Source organism: Lepisosteus oculatus, chromosome 6 (assembly GCF_040954835.1).
Source record: "Lepisosteus oculatus isolate fLepOcu1 chromosome 6, fLepOcu1.hap2, whole genome shotgun sequence".
In the NCBI taxonomy this organism is placed as follows: domain Eukaryota; kingdom Metazoa; phylum Chordata; class Actinopteri; order Semionotiformes; family Lepisosteidae; genus Lepisosteus; species Lepisosteus oculatus.
This window is the reverse complement of record NC_090701.1, coordinates 42,237,445-42,255,452: the sequence shown is the minus strand read 5'-3', so window position 1 is coordinate 42,255,452 and position 18,008 is coordinate 42,237,445. Positions and strand designations below refer to the sequence as shown.

Sequence of the window (18,008 nt, the reverse complement as noted above, 5' to 3'; positions counted from 1 at the left end):
AGGTATGATTAAATCTGGAAGGTACTGTTTAAATGGTTGACTACTAGTCAGTTGATGTTTTAGTATTTATCTTCCTTTATGAAGTGTCATTTGTAATCCATTCACAATAATGTTACTCCTTCAGGTAACAGTTCTAAATGTCTTTAAATATACAGTAGGTAACATTTATCAGTACAGGCGCAACAGGCAGTTTCCAAATGAGTCGGTACACACTGTGTTTTATTCCAATTATGGCTTTATTTCCTGAAATAGTATTCAAAGAGCTTAACAAGCAGGCAAACATAAATGAGGACACATCTCTTTTCACAGTGTGAATCTTAATACTTCACTCAGGTGTACAGACGATCAAGACCCACACCTGACACCTCTCTGTTATAATCACAGTCATCACTTGTTTTTCTCAGTCTGTCCAGCAGTCGGCACCACTGCTCTGTGCAGCTTCACCCAGAGGGACAGTCATCATGGACTGAGCTGCTCAGCGTCTCACAGTGTCCTAGACCAGAGGAGGACAGACCCGCTGTGTCCACTGGATGAACACTGCCCAGTGGTACAGGTCCCTGAATCTGCTGCCCTCCTCCGGGACAGCTGCTGTGTGACGGGATCTGATTCAGAGGCTCTAGACCAGAGTGTCTCGCCACACAATTAAACCTCAGCTGCTCTTCACCAGTACAAAACGTAAGCACAAATACAGCACAGCTTTGACAGGTTTAACTGTGAGGTATTTATAGAGAGGTGCAAATTAAAACGGAGAAATGTCTATTAAACTAGATCAAATAAAATCTATTACTTTGTCATGATAAGTGTATCGATAACATGGCGAGCATCACTTCAAAGCTATACAAAACTGCAAGTGCACTTAGAGCAGATATACTGTTTTTGCACAAACTCAAAAACATGAAGTGAACAAAATGAAAATAACAAAAACACTATATTATAAAGACCGCTGTTAATACATGATAAGCGGTGTGTAACATCTTGCCAAAATACAAAATCTAAAAAACACATCTAAACAAGCGTTAAAGCAGCACACAGGTTAATATGACTGAGAAATGCTTCACTTAAGCCTGTCTCACAATTTCACTGCAATATTCTTTTCAGCACAAGAGAGACGTGACAGAAGCAGCACTTCAGTGAACTGGTGTCTGACTCCAAGGAGCCGGGTGACTGGTACTGTAACACACTGCAGCCTGTCCACAGGAGGACGAGTCCTCATCCCGGGACATTGCAGACAGAAGGAGACGGGGGATCGGGAAAACTTGGGAAGACGATTTGGTTAAATCCAGTTTTCCCTTTCTCTGTCGCAAGGGTCACTCGTCACTTGAACTGAGTAATAACCCGAGATGAGTGAGGAGGTGAAGTGACAAAGACCAGAGCAGGCGGAGCTGCTGTGCTGTATGTCCTGCAGTGGACAGGACAGAGACACCGATCTCACAGTGTTTCTCTGTCCTGCTGAGAAAGAGCAGCTGCAATAGCGCACAGCAAGAGCACAGAGACATGCTGTATATACATGAAACCTAAAGTCATTAACGGGATTGAAATGGATATAAAAACATTAGAAGCAAAAATATAAAAAATCATTAAAATGGCATCCAGCAGTTGTTCTCTACCCTAGTACTTAGAAGTAATCAAAGGATAAATCAAACTTTCCAATTAACATCTTGGGAAGTTTTCTTTAAGCTCTTAAAAAGTTGAGTGTGTTTGTAATTGGTATCATCTCTATGCTACTTCCTGAGTTTCAAAACTGCCCTCAGTGGATACTGTCATTACAGCTGTGGGCGTGTCTGCTCCAGGGCCACTCCCACTGTGGGCGTGTCCACAACGGCATCGCTACCACTGCGAGTGTGTCTGCTACAGTTCAACTCCCACTGTGGGCGTAACTGACACAGTGCGACTCCCACTGTGGACGAGTTTGATACACTGTCGCTCCCACAATGGGAGAGTGTGACACTGTTCAATATACAGTAGTGTTATTCCCTCCTGTATACATTCATCACAAGATCTCATGTTAAGATCATTGTTCTGACATCCTGCTAAGTGCAGATGGTGTTGGAAATACCTCAGCGTATTTCTGAACCTGAGAGCTGAGAGCAGAAAAGGTCTGTCAATTACAAGAAGTAACTAGCCCGTGTGATTAAGGGCCCAGATAATAATAATAATAATAATAATAATAATAATAATAATAATAATAAACTTTATTTTATATAGCGCCTTTAAAGGTGGCTTCTCAAAGCGCTTTACAGGATGACAATAACAATAAATAAGAAGACTACAACAATAAATGTAGTCTAGATAGTCTAGAGTTCTCCAGGATCATGAGTGAGAACCACAAGCACTGAGATTGTCAAGGCACAGAGGGAGAATTTGGATTTATTTTTGTGTTACGATTCTAGTCTTTCAGTTTACTCCAAGCTGACCTTTTTTAAAATAAAGCTTTAATATGATTAAAATTCCAAGAAGATGTAAGAGTCAAATACTGGTGCAGACTGTAGATGGGGGATAGAGACAGCCAGTAAGATGGACAGATACAGTGACACAGGGGACAGACTAACTGAGACTGTTAAACACAGCAGATACCTCCATCTCTGGACATGTTCAGATAACCTGAACATGGAGCTCTGACTGGTTGTGATGAGTCGGTAGTCACCGGAGATTTCTGGTCTACAGACCTGGACATGTTTAAGTGTGACTGTCAGAGACAGATCTAGTCTGCTGACCGCGATCCCTGTAGAGATTCAGGGGTCACTGTCTGAGCTGGGGTGAGGACAGATAGTGACCCTCTGTTCTTATTTCACCTGGATAGTAAATACTCTGCAGCCCTGAATTATAACTGAATTGTAGCAAAGTCACTGCGCCCTCAATTTAATGACTATTTTAAATCCTCGGTTTTAATAATATCAGTGTCTGTGTCAGCGTGAATCACACTGGGACACAGGACATCTCAGAAGTCCTTGAGTGTGGACATGTGTGAGTACATTTTCTAATACTTTGCAGTATTAAACTGCAACTAAACTATATCAATGTCAATGTATCAACTGTGTGGAAGTAGATTCTGTTACTCTTTTGGCTGTACATTACACTGTAATAAAACAAAGGCAAAATAATGTAGCATCTGGTCTAACTTGTTCCTGTTCTCAACATTCCTAACCTGGGTTTCAAGGAAACAAGAACCTACGAACGTCTGCAAAGGAGATAAACAAAACAAATCATGTTAAAACAACACTGATGCACTGAAACAGCTCATTCCCATGCGCTCTTCTGTAACATGCTTATTCATTCTATTGTAAATGGAATATTTTCTTCACATTTATACTGAAAAGTATATTAGTCAGTCTGTGTGTGTGTGAGTCAGTCACTAGGTGTATGGAAATGTGCATCCTCTTACTACTGTCGCATTTTTCAACTAATCATCCATAACATAAACCAGCAACTACCTGTACAACTACCAAGATGAGTTTCTTGCTTTTCTGGGCTAATCACTTATTTTATAAGAGGTGACATTAAAGCAGACGTGACGCTGGCCCTATTTCTCTGGAAGATGACCTCTGTGTGAACCTCACAGCACACTGTTATCAACACTGGACGTCTTCCCCAGGTCGTCCATTGCAAAGGCCACCTGAGAGAAAGACACAGAAACACACCATCAGAGGACATACCCATGTGATCCTGCCCAAGACAGCCTGACACACACAGTGAACTGTGAACCCCCTCTACACCTACACTTCACTGGGAGTCTTGTCCTCCTTCAGTTCCCAAAATAAGGTTTTCTGATCTTTTTCTCCAAAAATGATCTGCTGCTAAATGAAGTCCAAGCCCATAATTACACCTTGTAAAATATCAGCACTTTGCAAATCCTGAAAGCATCTCTGTTATACTGCAATATTTACAGTTGTGTGGTGACATGCACTGTAAATATAGGTCTCTGTTAATTATGCTGCACTTCACACTGAGGTAGGGTAAAACAGGGAAAAGAGACACCTGGAAAAAAGTGATTATTTCAGCCACATTAGCCTCTCCCACTTGGCTGTCATGTCACTGTGAAAACAGGGCTCAGCAAACAGTACAGTCTACCTTTAACTACAAACTACTGTACAATAACCAATTAATCCAACACAAAATCCCTCAGCAATATAACTCCTCATTCACACAGGGAACAGACAGTATGAGAGCCCATACAATAGACACTGAGATCTGAGCTGGACTCACTGCACTGGTGAAGAGGAACTGTCCAGAGTCTGATGGCCAGTGTGACACTCTACCAGTCCTGTCACTGGACACACTGGTGAAGAGGAACTGTCCAGAGTCTGATGGCCAGTGTGACACTCTACCAGTCCTGTCACTGGACACACTGGTGAAGAGGAACTGTCCAGAGTCTGATGGCCAGTGTGACACTCTACCAGTCCTGTCACTGGACACACTGGTGAAGAGGAACTGTCCAGAGTCTGATGGCCAGTGTGACACTCTACCAGTCCTGTCACTGGACACACTGGTGAAGAGGAACTGTCCAGAGTCTGATGGCCAGTGTGACACTCTACCAGTCCTGTCACTGGACACACTGGTGAAGAGGAACTGTCCAGAGTCTGATCTCCAGCTGTGAGAGAGTGAGAGAAGAGTGTAGACCTCTTGGAGTAAATTATACAGAACACCCCGAGGGAAAGGGTGAGAGTGTGAGAGAGTGAGAGAGGAGTGTAGTGTGAGAGTGTGTTTGACAGAGAGCTGAGTGGGAAAGAGGTACAGAGATGAGCTTCTAATTTTAATTCTGAGATTTTGTTTTCTGAACTGAATCAATTAGTGTAAAAGGAATCCAACATCAGTAAAGCAACAGAAAAAGTAAAGAATAATAAACAAATGAAAAAATACAAATACACCCCCACTATACACTATACACCCCCACTGTGCACTCGAACACCCCCACTATACACCCACACAGCCCCACTGCACAACCGAACACCCCCAACACCCTCACTGCACACTCAAACATGCCCAACACCCCCAATGCGCACTCGAACACCCCCAACACCCTCACTGCACACTCAAACATGCCCAACACCCCCGACGCGCACTCGAACACCCCCAACACCTCCATTGCACACTCCGACACCCCCAACACCCCCACTGCACACCTGAACACCCCTGACACAATCCGATTGCCTCTTGGCACCATCTGACAGTCCCACAGCAAACCCACCCCACTCTAAAAGAAACAACAAAGCACCACCATTCTCTTAGCTAGCACTCTCCACCTACCCCACAGACTATCACACCCAACACAGCACCCCACAGATACTGTACATCCCCTCACTCAGCCACCCGGCACATTCGAACACCCCCAACACCCCCACTGCACACTGAAGGCCCAGAGCAGAAATCCAGAAGTTGCCCTTCTCACTGACTCCAGTGGGAAATTCGACACTAACAGGCTTTTCCCAGAACTCTAACAAGAACCCTCTGGTGCCCAACAACAGAGAGGACACCGCTGGTCCTTTCTAAGGCAGCCCTTGGAACCCCGAAATGCATCATCCACACCTGCACCGACGACCCGAGGACCCAGAGAGAGCAGGTGGCCCTGCCCATCAGGAGAGAGACAGAGAGGGTGACTCGGGAGGTCCCTCCCTGGAGAGCTGTGTTCTCCACCCTGCTGCCCAGACAGGACCTCCATCGTCACACAAGCCAGCGAATCAGCTCTGAGATCTGCTCTCTGCTCCCCAACGGCCACCAGGCTCACCACCCAACCTGGGGGCCCCAACACCTGCATGACCACAAGCACCTCAAGAAACAGGCCAGTGGGTTCTTCACCAGAACACTGAAGGACACCCAGATACCCAGGCAACAGCCTGGAGGCAAACAGAGACAATCTGCACCCCCTTCTTGAATCCGTCAATGTACACAACCCCAACCAGCTCAGTCCGTCAGGACCAGGTCCAGTAGTGTCCTGCACCCCCTCACCTAGCCCAGCAACAGAACTGTATTAGAACCGGCAGCCGAACTGGATCAGGACCAGCTCCACCCTGCACCCCCTCACCCAGCCCAGCAGCAGAACTAGACCAGGACCAGCAATCCACATCATAGCCTTGACCCAATTCAGCAACAGAACCAAACCAGGACCAGGAGTATATAGCACCACCCTCACGCAGCTCAGCAGCAGGACTGGACCGAGCACAGCAGAACCAGACCTGAGCCACAGTCATAGACTGTACTGAGTCTATGAGGTCTTGTTGATGGGACTAATATTCTATGCCAACGTGCTGCCGTTCCAGAACACAACAATAAACCAGATCCCAACACTAAGAATGAAATCCCTCTCCAATATTCCATTATTAACACTCAGGGCCTGAGATCCTCGTTATTCAGGTCCTGAAACAGACCTACAAACCATCTTCGATGAATTCTCAGAGGACTATGAGTCTCTTTCTCGGGACCATCCAGAATGCAGGAGGGTTTTGTGGGAAGAAAACTGAAATCACTTTGAATCAGCTCACAGACAGGCAGGAGAGGAGTTGCAGGCGCAAATGACACCAGAAAATTCAACACAGCAACATGGTGTCTCCTGGAAATAGTACCTCTTGGAGACAAGACATGAGGATTTCGGATTAGGCTATAGAGCCAGTTGTGGACTACTATGGAAGTCTTTATACTGCCTGGAAGACGTAGTCTTGCTTGTGTCTGATTGCTGGTTCCTTGTGACTATTGACATTTACTGACCTCTCCAGGCAGCAAGTTTTCTTTTTCTGGGGAATGGCTGGAACTCCGTGATGATGTAACGTTTTGATATTCAGAATCATCACCTGAAATTGGGAAGAGAATTAGTTCTCTGATGTCTCTACATTTCTAACTACTGTATGAACACAAATTACTGTATTAACACACAACAGAACAGGAGACAATGAGAGAGAGGAGATTACAGAGAATCCTTCAGTAACAAACACACACAACAGGACAGGAGACACAGTGTGAGAGAGGACATCACAGACAATCCCTCAGTAATAAACACACACAGAGCCAAGCCTTTCACTCTTGGATACCTGGGCTCAACAAGCCTCAGACTTCCAGGTCCACTTCCATCCACCAGGCTGAGTCTCACACACACAGAGTCTGTGTCACACAGAGTCGTACAGAGAACCTCTCTGGTGCCTCTCTCTCACACCCCAGGTGGTATACTGTACCTGCAGCTGCTTTGTACCTCGGACCTGTGTCCAGCTTTCAATGCCCCACTCTCACCATACACACACAGTTCAGCCAGGTGTATAGCCCCACTAAACGCTGCACATTTGAAGAGTGAAGGTCCCTCCAACACACCCCTGCTCTCTGGATCACTCACCACCGGAGGCCAGTAGTCAGACAGACCTTCCCTCATTCACCCTGACCGTGCTGTCCTCTCAGCAGTCAGACGGACCCTGCTCTCCCCCCCGGTACTCTGTACTGCCAGGGAGAGGGTCCCCTGTACCGCAGCTGACACTCTGGTACTCACACACTCAGACTAACACACTCACACACTACCGCACAGCAGACACACAGACAGCCCTGCTCTCACAACAGGCAGGCTGCTGTCCCTTTAAATCTCTGATCTGCTCAAGCTCTGTTTCTTCCCTACAGCCTCCTCCGAGACTAACACGCTTCCCAGTACGCTCTGGGTTACCTTCTCCACAGCCTCCTCCGAACTGACACTGCAGAGAGCTGGGCTGAAGCAACACAGCAGTCCCCAGACAAACCACAACACAGAACCAACACACAGCAACACCACTCTGGTCTCTAGGGTCCAAAGAGTACTCACCCAACAGCGATCGGACACCCTCACACAGTTCACAACCTGACCACACAATGGACAGTACTCCCATACTTAAGGACAACTGCAGTGCCTACAACACCCTCTTGCAGCTGCAGTGCCAGCAACATCCACCATATGTGATAGATAGGTAGAGGCTGCCACCTGGGCTGTAGCTGGTCGTGCAAATACCTTACTAGACATGGCAGAGTATATGACAGCTAGAGAGAGGGGTTAATACAGTCCAGACACACTGACTGGACACTACGGTACATTAACACTGCACTGAGAGAGAGGGGTTAATACAGTACAGACACACTGACTGGACACTACAGGACATTAACACTGCACTGGGAGAGAGGGGTTAATACAGTCCAGACACACTGACTGGACACTACAGGACATTAACACTGCACTGAGAGAGAGGGGTTCATACAGTACAGACACACTGACTGGACACTCCAGGACATTAACACTGCACTGAGAGAGAGGGGTTAATACAGTAAAGACACACTGACTGGACACTCCAGGACATTAACACTGCACTGAGAGAGAGGGGTTAATACAGTCCAGACACACTGACTGGACACTTCAGTACATTAACACTGCACTGGGAGAGAGGGGTTAATACAGTACAGACACACTGACTGGACACTCCAGTACATTAACACTGCACTGAGAGAGAGGGGTTAATACAGTCCAGACACACTGGATACTACACTACATTAATTGTGCTTGGAAAGAGATTTTAATACAGTATCATACTTCAATATAAACCTTTGAGATTATATTCCTCATTAATTTAATTTTATGGCATTGTTCTGAATCTAGGTCTCTTTAAATGAATGTAAAACACTTTTTTTTTTTACTTACTCATTATTGACAGATATATTTTGCTGTTGTTCTTTGTATCTTTATCTTTAACAGTAAAACCACCAGCATCTCCTTTCTCCAGGTGTCGGATTGTAAATAATCCAGTGCATGAGTCCCAGGTCACTCTGTTCTTGTACTTCTCCTCAGTGCTGATCTGCCCATTAGACACTGTTGCAATGAGGCCATGATCACTGTATCTGAATTCTCCATTTCTCTTCACTGGGAAGGGAACAGTGAATGATTCTCCTTCTGGAAGTTCCTCCAAAACTGTGAAGAATAAAAACATAAGAAACCTGCCATTCGACCCATCCTGATCCTTTTGTAGTTCAGAAGCTGAGGGAATTTAAAATTTTGCTTTTGATTCTGGTTCTCTTCCTATCCTTATTCTTCTTGATCTCAGTGCTGCTTTCGACACTGTTGACCATGACATCTTACTTTCTCGTCTTGAGACTGTGTTTGGAGTTTCTGACATTGCTCCAAAATGGTTCAAGTCTTACCTCACTGATCACTAGCACTTTATCTCTCTTGGGAGTTTCAGTTCTGAAGTTGGACTCGTTAAGTCTGGTGTTCCTCAGGGCTCGATACTGGCCCCCCTACTTTTCAGCATTTACATGTTCCCACTTGGTCAGCTATTAAGGTCACATGGGCTGAATTATTATTTCTACGTTGATGATACTCAAATCTACATCCATATCAAACCTTGGACACTAATGTGTCCATCTCTGCTGTCTGACATTACATTACATCTCTGACATAAAAACATGGATGACTCAACACTTCTTTCTTCTAAACTGCGACTAGACTGAAGTCATGCTCCAGTCTCCACCATGACTTCCCCCATCAACCCTGTCAAGCCAGTCCTGTAACCCTCTCTGTGGATGGTACGGTTCTTGAACTTCAGTCAAAACTGAAGAACTTGGGGCGACATTTGATCCAGGCTTGACATTCGACCTACATGTGCAACATATTGTAAAAATATTATTCTTCCATCTCAGAAATATTGCCAGACTAAATCCTGTCACTAACTATATCTGAAAAGCTGGTCAACAATTTTGTCTTATGTTGAATTGATCACTGTAAAGCTCTACTTATTGGGGTATCAAAATCCACCTTGAACAAACTGCAGGAGGTCCTAAATTCAGCAGCCAGAATCCTGACCAGGTCTAGTGCAAGTGTTCACATTACTCCTATCGTGGAGTCCCTGCACTGGCTTCCTGTCAGGCTCTTTCAAATCAAGGCTCAAAACCTTCTTCTTTAGAAGGGCTTTTATCTAGCTGGTTTTGTGCCTGCTCCTTTGCTTTCCTACTGTACAGCAATCTCTTACTGTAATTGTAGTCTCCTCTCATTGCGTGCTTTTTTCTTTGTTGTAAAGCTCTTTAAAAAGCCACTTTTAAAGGCCCTACAGTATATAAAATAGACTTTATTCTTATGACAATTCAGTAGTCAAACCTTGAAAAAAATTAAGAAGTGACAGGGAGAGGTACTTTTAACATCTACTGATGGACAATGAACCTGTTAAAAGTGAGGAACAGTTGGTTTGAATGAGTTGTCAAGAGTGAAATTTCATGGGAGGGAAATGAGCAGTCATTATAGGGAAGCAGCCACTCCTCTGGTTAAATATGAGAATAATATAATAAGAGCAGCTGGGAAGAAATGTGTTTCAGACTGTGTTGAAGCTCTAGCTAGAAAGTAGTCAGCACTCCAGAGAAGAGAGCTCATTAGTAACAGCAGCTCTTAATCCTGTGGATGAATGAAGGGTAGCCTATACTAAATGGAGTCACAGGAGTTAGACAACTGTCAATACAGTCCAGACACACTGACTGGACACTACAGGACATTAACACTGCACTGAGAGAGAGGGGTTAATACAGTCCAGACACACTGACTGGACACTACAGGACATTAACACTGCACTGAGAGAGAGGGGTTAATACAGTCCAGACACACTGACTGGACACTACAGGACATTAACACTGCACTGAGAGAGAGGGGTTAATACAGTCCAGACACACTGACTGACTGGACACTACAGGACATTAACACTGCACTGAGAGAGAGGGGTTAATACAGTCCAGACACACTGACTGGACACTACAGTACATTAACACTGCACTGAGAGAGAGGGGTTAATACAGTCCAGACACACTGACTGGACACTACAGGACATTAACACTGCACTGAGAGAGAGGGGTTAATACAGTCCAGACACACTGACTGGACACTACAGTACATTAACACTGCACTGAGAGAGAGGGGGGTTAATACAGTACAGACACACTGGACACTACAGTACATTAATTGTGCTTGGAAAGAGATTTTAATACAGTATCAAACTTCAATATAATTCTTTGAGACATATTAATCATTAATATAATTTTATGGCATTGTTCTGAACCCAGGTCTCTGTAAATGAATGTAAAAATTTACTTTTACTTACTCATTATTGGCAGATGCATCTTGCTGTTTTTCTTTGTATCTTTATCTTTAACAGTAAAAACACCAGCATCTCCTTTCTCCAGGTGTTGGATTGTAAGTAATCCAGTGCATGAGTCCCAGGTCACTCTGTTCTTGTACTTCTCCTCAGTGCTGATCTGCCCATTAGACACCGTTGCAATGAGGCCATGATCACTGTGTCTGAATTCTCCATTTCTCTTCACTGGGAAGGGAACAATGAATGATTCTCCTTCTGGATCTTTCTTCTTACCTGTGAAGAATAGAGAAACAGCATCAGACATGAACTATCAGGATGTGGAAATGAGCTCATTCACAGGGATGTAAGGACACTACTGAAGGGCTGAACTGATCTCTTTATACTCTGAGCTGATTGGATTTGCATAATAAGTGGTTGGTGATGCAATCTCATCTGTAAATGTAACAGATCACTTCTTCAAAACATACAGTATTCTTTGACATTTTTATTTAAGAAGGGTGAACAGCATGGTAAATTTGCCCTGTATATAAATGTGACATTCAGTAAGTTTTTATATGAAAATATTTATATAATATTTACTTAACGATACGTGTCATCAAGTGGAGTGTTTGCTTCCATAAATGTGGTATAAATAAGGCTGTTGAGCTCACGACATAAAAGGTGAAGACTGATCCCGGCAGACATGTTGCCTCGTGTGTGTGAGACCTGCAAAGAGGCCTATGTAATGTCATAGCTGAGTGTGTGTATATCTGAGATGTGCAGGCTGGGTTCTTCACTGGTTTATGCAGGAGAACAGATCTACTATAAACAGGGCTGTGTGAAAACGGTTGTCTGTGGGTTTCTTCAGTGCTCCTGGTCTTGAAGGGATGCTGTGTCCCTGGTTGATTCTGGAGGACAGATCTCCTGCAGCTTAGCTTTATCAGACAGGAAGCTCCAGCTGACCCAGTCCTCCCAGCTGGACCAAATTCAGCCTGCAGGGTCAGTGAGATCCCATATGTTTACTCATGTACTGAGAGGCCAGTTAGTCTTGTGTTTTTCAATATTTTGGCCCTTTTTGGCCCAGTATTTGAGTCATCATTGTAAGAACAAAATATTTTTCATACATTTTTACAGTTTTTTAGCTCCAAGATCGACATCATCCAGCATCACATTCTCTCAACAACGCATGTCACCTCCACACCTCCTACCTGCTTGCCCAGCTTTACTGTTCCCTTCTCTCTAGGTTCTCTCTGCTTGACTTTGCATTCCTCGGTAAACTGGTTTTGCATATGAAATCCACCACCTGCCTATTAGACCCCATTCCCACTGCTTTATTTCAGTCCTATCTCTATACTCTCCTCCCCATTGTCCTCAACATACTAAATGAATCCTTGGGCACTGGTATGGTACCAATAGTCTTCAAAATTGCTGCTGTTACCCCTTGGCCATAAATGTGGCTCTGGACAATCTAAACAACCTTTGCCCTATATCCAACTGACCTTTTCTTGCACAAATTTAGAACATGTTACAATTCAGTCAAATAACCATCTCTCTGCAAATAACCTCTTCAAACTCTTCCAATCTGGATTCGGTCAATTACACAGCACTGGTTAAATCAGTAACAATTTTCTTATTGCTTTTGTTTCTGGTTCTCTTCCTATCCTTATTCTTCTTGATCTCAGTGCTGCTTTCGACACTGTTGACCATGACATCTTACTTTCTCGTCTTGAGACTGTGTTTGGAGTTTCTGACATTGCTCCAAAATGGTTCAAGTCTTACCTCACTGATCACTAGCACTTTATCTCTCTTGGGAGTTTCAGTTCTGAAGTTGGACTCGTTAAGTCTGGTGTTCCTCAGGGCTCGATACTGGCCCCCCTACTTTTCAGCATTTACATGTTCCCACTTGGTCAGCTATTAAGGTCACATGGGCTGAATTATTATTTCTACGTTGATGATACTCAAATCTACATCCATATCAAACCTGACACTAATGTGTCCATCTCTGCTGTCTGACATTACATCTCTGACATAAAAACATGGATGACTCAACACTTCTTTCTTCTAAACTGCGACTAGACTGAAGTCATGCTTCAGTCTCCACCATCAACCCTGTCAAGCCAATGCAGTAACCCTCTCTGTGGATGGTACTGTACTAGAGTTTCAATCAAAATTGAAGAACTTGGGGGTGATGTTTGATCCAGCCTTTGACATTTGACCCATATGTACAATGTATTTTCAAAACATCTTTCTTCCATCTCAGAAATATAGCCAGACTACGTCCTGTGTTGTCAGAAAAGCTGGTCAAGACATTTGTCTTTTCCAGAATTGACTAGTGTAACGCTCTACTCACTGGGGTATCTAAATCTACATTGAACAAACACCAGTATGTCCAGAATTCGGCAGCCAAAATCCTAACCAGGTCTAGTACAAGCGATCACATTACTCCTCTCCTGGAGTCTTTGCACTGGCTTCCTGTCAGGTTTTGTATCACCTTCAAAATCCAGATGCTCACCTACAAGGCGCTCCATGGCTTGGCATCTCAGTAGCTGTCTGACTTAAATTCTCCTACTCCCCACCTTGCAACCTTCAATCTTAAAATCTCACAGGGACCGGATGTGACTTGATCCACAAGCCCACGTGAGCTCCAGTAACAGAGACCAGTCGTGATTCGATCCACAGGCCCAACACCTCCCTTTGTAACTGGCTCCTGGACTTCACAGGATCTTCTCTTATACTGCACTCAGCTAGCAAGTCCTACAAACTGTTTTATTATGACAAAATTAATAAGTTCTAAACCTGAAGGGAGTTTAGTTCATCATGGTTATTACAACAAGCACAGCAGAGAGCTCTCTATACTATGTGACAGGAGCTGCAGTCCCACACAGCAGAGCAATAAGAACCATCACACTGTCATGCTGTCTAGTTCTGGGACAGAGACAACCAGGAGACACACAGACAGGGAGAGGTCGAGGTACTTACCACTTTTATACTTTATCCAGAGAAGACCACCCAATGCGGCAACCAGTGCGATCGCAAGAAAAGCAATTAGAATAGCTGCCCATGTTGGTAATCTTTTACCTGGAAAAGAAAAAGAAACTTGTTAAAACACCACTGAGAGAGAGGGGTTAATACAGTCCAGACACACTGACTGGACACTACAGGACATTAACACTGCACTGAGAGAGAGGGGGTTAATACAGTCCAGACACACTGACTGGACACTACAGGACATTAACACTGCACTGAGAGAGAGGGGGTTAATACAGTCCAGACACACTGACTGGACACTACAGGACATTAACACTGCACTGAGAGAGGGGTTAATACAGTACAGACACACTGACTGGACACTACAGGACATTAACATTGCACTGAGAGAGATTGTTGTAATATCTCTAAATACTAAATTGAGAACAATGGAGACACTTACCTTTCTGTATTGTGAGGAGAAACTTGATTCTGCCTTCATCCTTGACTTCCACAGTGTACTCCCCAGAATCTCCCATCTCCAGCTTGCTGATACCGAAGAGACCAGTCGTTCTGTTCCAGGTCACTCTGTCTCTGAAGCTCTCCACTCTGACTGGGCTCATCTTCCCAGCAGACACTTCTGCTATACGGCCGAGATCTCGGTGGGTCAAGGACCCCTCCTGCCTCACTGAGGCTTGGAAAGAGAAGGAGTCTCCCTCAGTGAGCTCCACCTCCTGAGGACCTGTGGGCAAGAGAGATCAGCCGTGATCCTCATCTTTTAAACAAGTCTGGCTCTCCTGGAATAAGCGTCTTGAAATCAAGTGGTTTCACTGCAGAAATTGAGACCGATTCCAAACAAGAAGAGGACAGTCAATCTATCCAGCTCATTAATTCTCTGCAGCACTTGTTCTTCATGTCAGCTGCGATTATGGCTCAAATGAAAAAAAGACATATTTGTCATGAAATATTAGGTTTAAAAATGCCCATGTTCTATTTAGTTTTTGTTTTCCCAGATGATGTTCTACTTTTAATTTAATTTCACACTACACTATTCTGATAGCACAGAAGAGAAACATGAACTATACTGTACATACAGAACCAATAATCACACTGAATGTCAAGGAGAAACTTGTGTCATAAAAACACAAGAAACCTGCCATTCGACCCATCCTGATCCTTTTGTAGTTCAGAAGCTGAGGGAATTTAAAATTTTGTTAAGGTGTCCTTTTGGGCCTAAAGCACTTGGCTGGGAAGCCTGTTTCAGACACCCCCTCCTCTGTGAATAAATCTGCATTTCCTGTTCTCTGTCTCAGATGAATTCCCCTTAAGCTTCTTGTGACCCCCTGTCTTATTTTGCCACGGAGTGTGAAACATGCCCCTGACTTGAATCATCTGTGCAGATGATTAGGATGATTAGTAAGATCAGAGAAACAGGATTATTCTGAATGCTCATTTCTCTCCTGTGAAAGCAATTCAAGATCAGACAACACCGCAGCATGGCTGCCGATGTAACTGATGAAAGAAAGCTGTGAGCACCAAAAATAAATGTAGAACATCAGAGAACCTGGCATGGAGAGTATCCACCCCTACACCAGATATCACAGAAGGCAAGTTGTTATATGTGTGTCTTACGCTAACAGCAGAAAATCTAAACGTAAGCAACAGTCAGTGATAGGTGTCCAAGGAGCTGGGAGGCTCTGGGTTCAAGGACATCAGGCAGGAGAGGATCAAGGGTGCTTTCTCCCTACAGAGCCCTGATAGGTTAGTGGTTCCTGTCTGCCATCAAAGGCTGAAGACACGACAGCTCTCAAAGAGAAGCCATCAGGTTAGGCTCCAGGTTTCTATAAAGGCTGTGATGTAAAAGAAGTACAACAGTAGCAGACTTGGTGTGTTGTCATGTCAGGGTAGCCAGTAATGGTACAGTGAACCTGGCCGGATAACATACAGTATACAGAGTAGCGAGTTACACTGTTACTTCGGGGTAAACTGTCTTGGTCTTTAGGGACAGATGGGATTATTCAGGAAAGCATAGGTGAGTGGCTGGGCAGTGCAATGGTTAGCTCTCTCCAAAACTCTGACTGGAGAAAGCTTTGGTTAGATGACCAAGGGTGAGGGTGGGTCAGCCTCACAAGGGTGAATCCTCAAGGGTAAGAATTCTTACCATGACCAGTTGACATGGGATGACAATGAGGGTTTCCTAGAGATTAATATAAAACCAGGGACTTCTAATACCTTGGAAAAGCAGATAGAACATCAACAGGGTTACAACAGGTCATATATCCATTTCATATATTTCATACATCAGAGTCGACTGTCAGAGTCTGCGAGCGAAGGGATGGGATTCTGCTGTGGGTAAGTCCTCATGCAGAGTGAGGTGGCTGGAAGGGGAACAGTTCTCACTCCTGGCACTGGGAACAGCAGGCAGCTGAGAGCTTCCTGGAAGGGATCTGGAAGACCTTACTAACCTTGGAGGAGGTTGGGGTTAGGTAAGGCTGAGTAACTAGGGTTAGAGAGAACACAGAGAATAGGCTGAAGAGGATAGAGCTGCACCATGGTGAGGTCATATGGGGAAAGCTGAGTATCCATGACAGAAGAACTTAGAAATCTTAATGAGAATTATCGCGCAGGCAGAGGAAGTCTTGATTAACAGCAACACTCCCTGGTCATAACTAAACTAATCTATATCCTGACCTCGGTAGTAGCTGATTGTTCGCCAGGAAGGGAATCTGAAACAAAATTTTGGAAGAGATTCTGGTCCAAAACTAAAAAGGGTCTATAAGAATCCATTATTTGCCTAACTATTTTTGTAACTTCCCTGCCACAGTTTTACGGTGGACCCAAAGTGAAAAACACACACAAAAAAGCAATGCACACACAAGAAACAGTAAGTCTGCACAAAATCAATACAAGCACAAAAAAGCTGTGCACACAAGGAAAATGCAGAAGTCACAAAACCAAAAAACCTTTTTTGTGTTTTGCACTTTGGGGCCACCATACTATTTCTGTTCCTGCCTCTCCCACTGCTTTAATATCATCAGCAAATTTGTTTTCGCACTAATCCAGAATCTGTATAGATTCCTGCAGCAGCACTACTCACATCTGCTCATTGAGAGGCTACATGCTGTTTTCTGTTCTGTAACTAGCTCACAATACATATACTGTACATACAGTGGACTCCGGAAGTATTGGCACCCCTTGAGAAATATGAAGAAAAAAAATAAGTATAAAATAAAAAATGAGCTCATTAAGCACTGAAATATATTTCCAACATGAGGAATTAATTATCCTGAATTAATGATTCAATGGAACCAACCAAGACAAAATAAAACTACACTGATCTCTGCTATAACGCGAGTTTCCAAAATGCGAATTGGCTCATACGTGATTGGGAAATAGGGGACAGATGTCTGTATAATGCGAAACTCGTGTTGGCACATACACAGTTTCATCCCCAAATTGTTTACTTTTAGCACTGTAAAATCTATATTTTTGTAAAATTACTTTTCATTTTCATTATTTTGTTAAATGACTAAAAGAGATTTAATTATAAAGAAATATAAAAACTGTATAAAAACTCTTAAATATACTAATAAAGTCACACACAGATCCCAAGTGAAGAGACTCTCTGACACCACACAGATCCCCAGTGAAGAGACTCTCTGACACACACACACAGATCCCCAGTGAAGAGACTCTCTGACACACACACACGGATCCCCAGTGAAGAGACTCTCTGACACACTCACACGGATCCCCAGTGAAGAGACTCTCTCACACACTCACACGGATCCCCAGTGAAGAGACTCTCTCACACACTCACACGGATTCCCAGTGAAGAGACTCTCTGACACACTCACACGGATTCCCAGTGAAGAGACTCTCTGACACACTCACACGGATTCCCAGTGAAGAGACTCTCTCACACACTCACACGGATCCCCAGTGAAGAGACTCTCTGACACACACACAGATCCCCAGTGAAGAGACTCTCTGACACAC

General features: G+C 44.1%; 1 protein-coding gene across 1 annotated transcript in view; it reads right to left on the bottom strand.

The window, feature by feature from the left end:
- Positions 1 to 217: 217 nt before the first annotated feature.
- The window catches only part of LOC107078202 (uncharacterized), a 31,905-nt gene continuing 14,114 nt past the window's right edge, over positions 218 to 18,008 (bottom strand). The window contains exons 4-9 of the mRNA XM_069191354.1: positions 14,473 to 14,751; positions 14,022 to 14,120; positions 11,070 to 11,336; positions 8,633 to 8,899; positions 6,700 to 6,782; positions 218 to 3,613 (exon numbers count right to left, since the gene is read on the bottom strand). Of these exons, the coding sequence (XP_069047455.1) occupies positions 3,554 to 3,613; positions 6,700 to 6,782; positions 8,633 to 8,899; positions 11,070 to 11,336; positions 14,022 to 14,120; positions 14,473 to 14,751 (1,055 nt within the window). The 3' untranslated portion in view covers positions 218 to 3,553. The remainder of the gene's footprint in view (positions 3,614 to 6,699; positions 6,783 to 8,632; positions 8,900 to 11,069; positions 11,337 to 14,021; positions 14,121 to 14,472; positions 14,752 to 18,008) is intronic.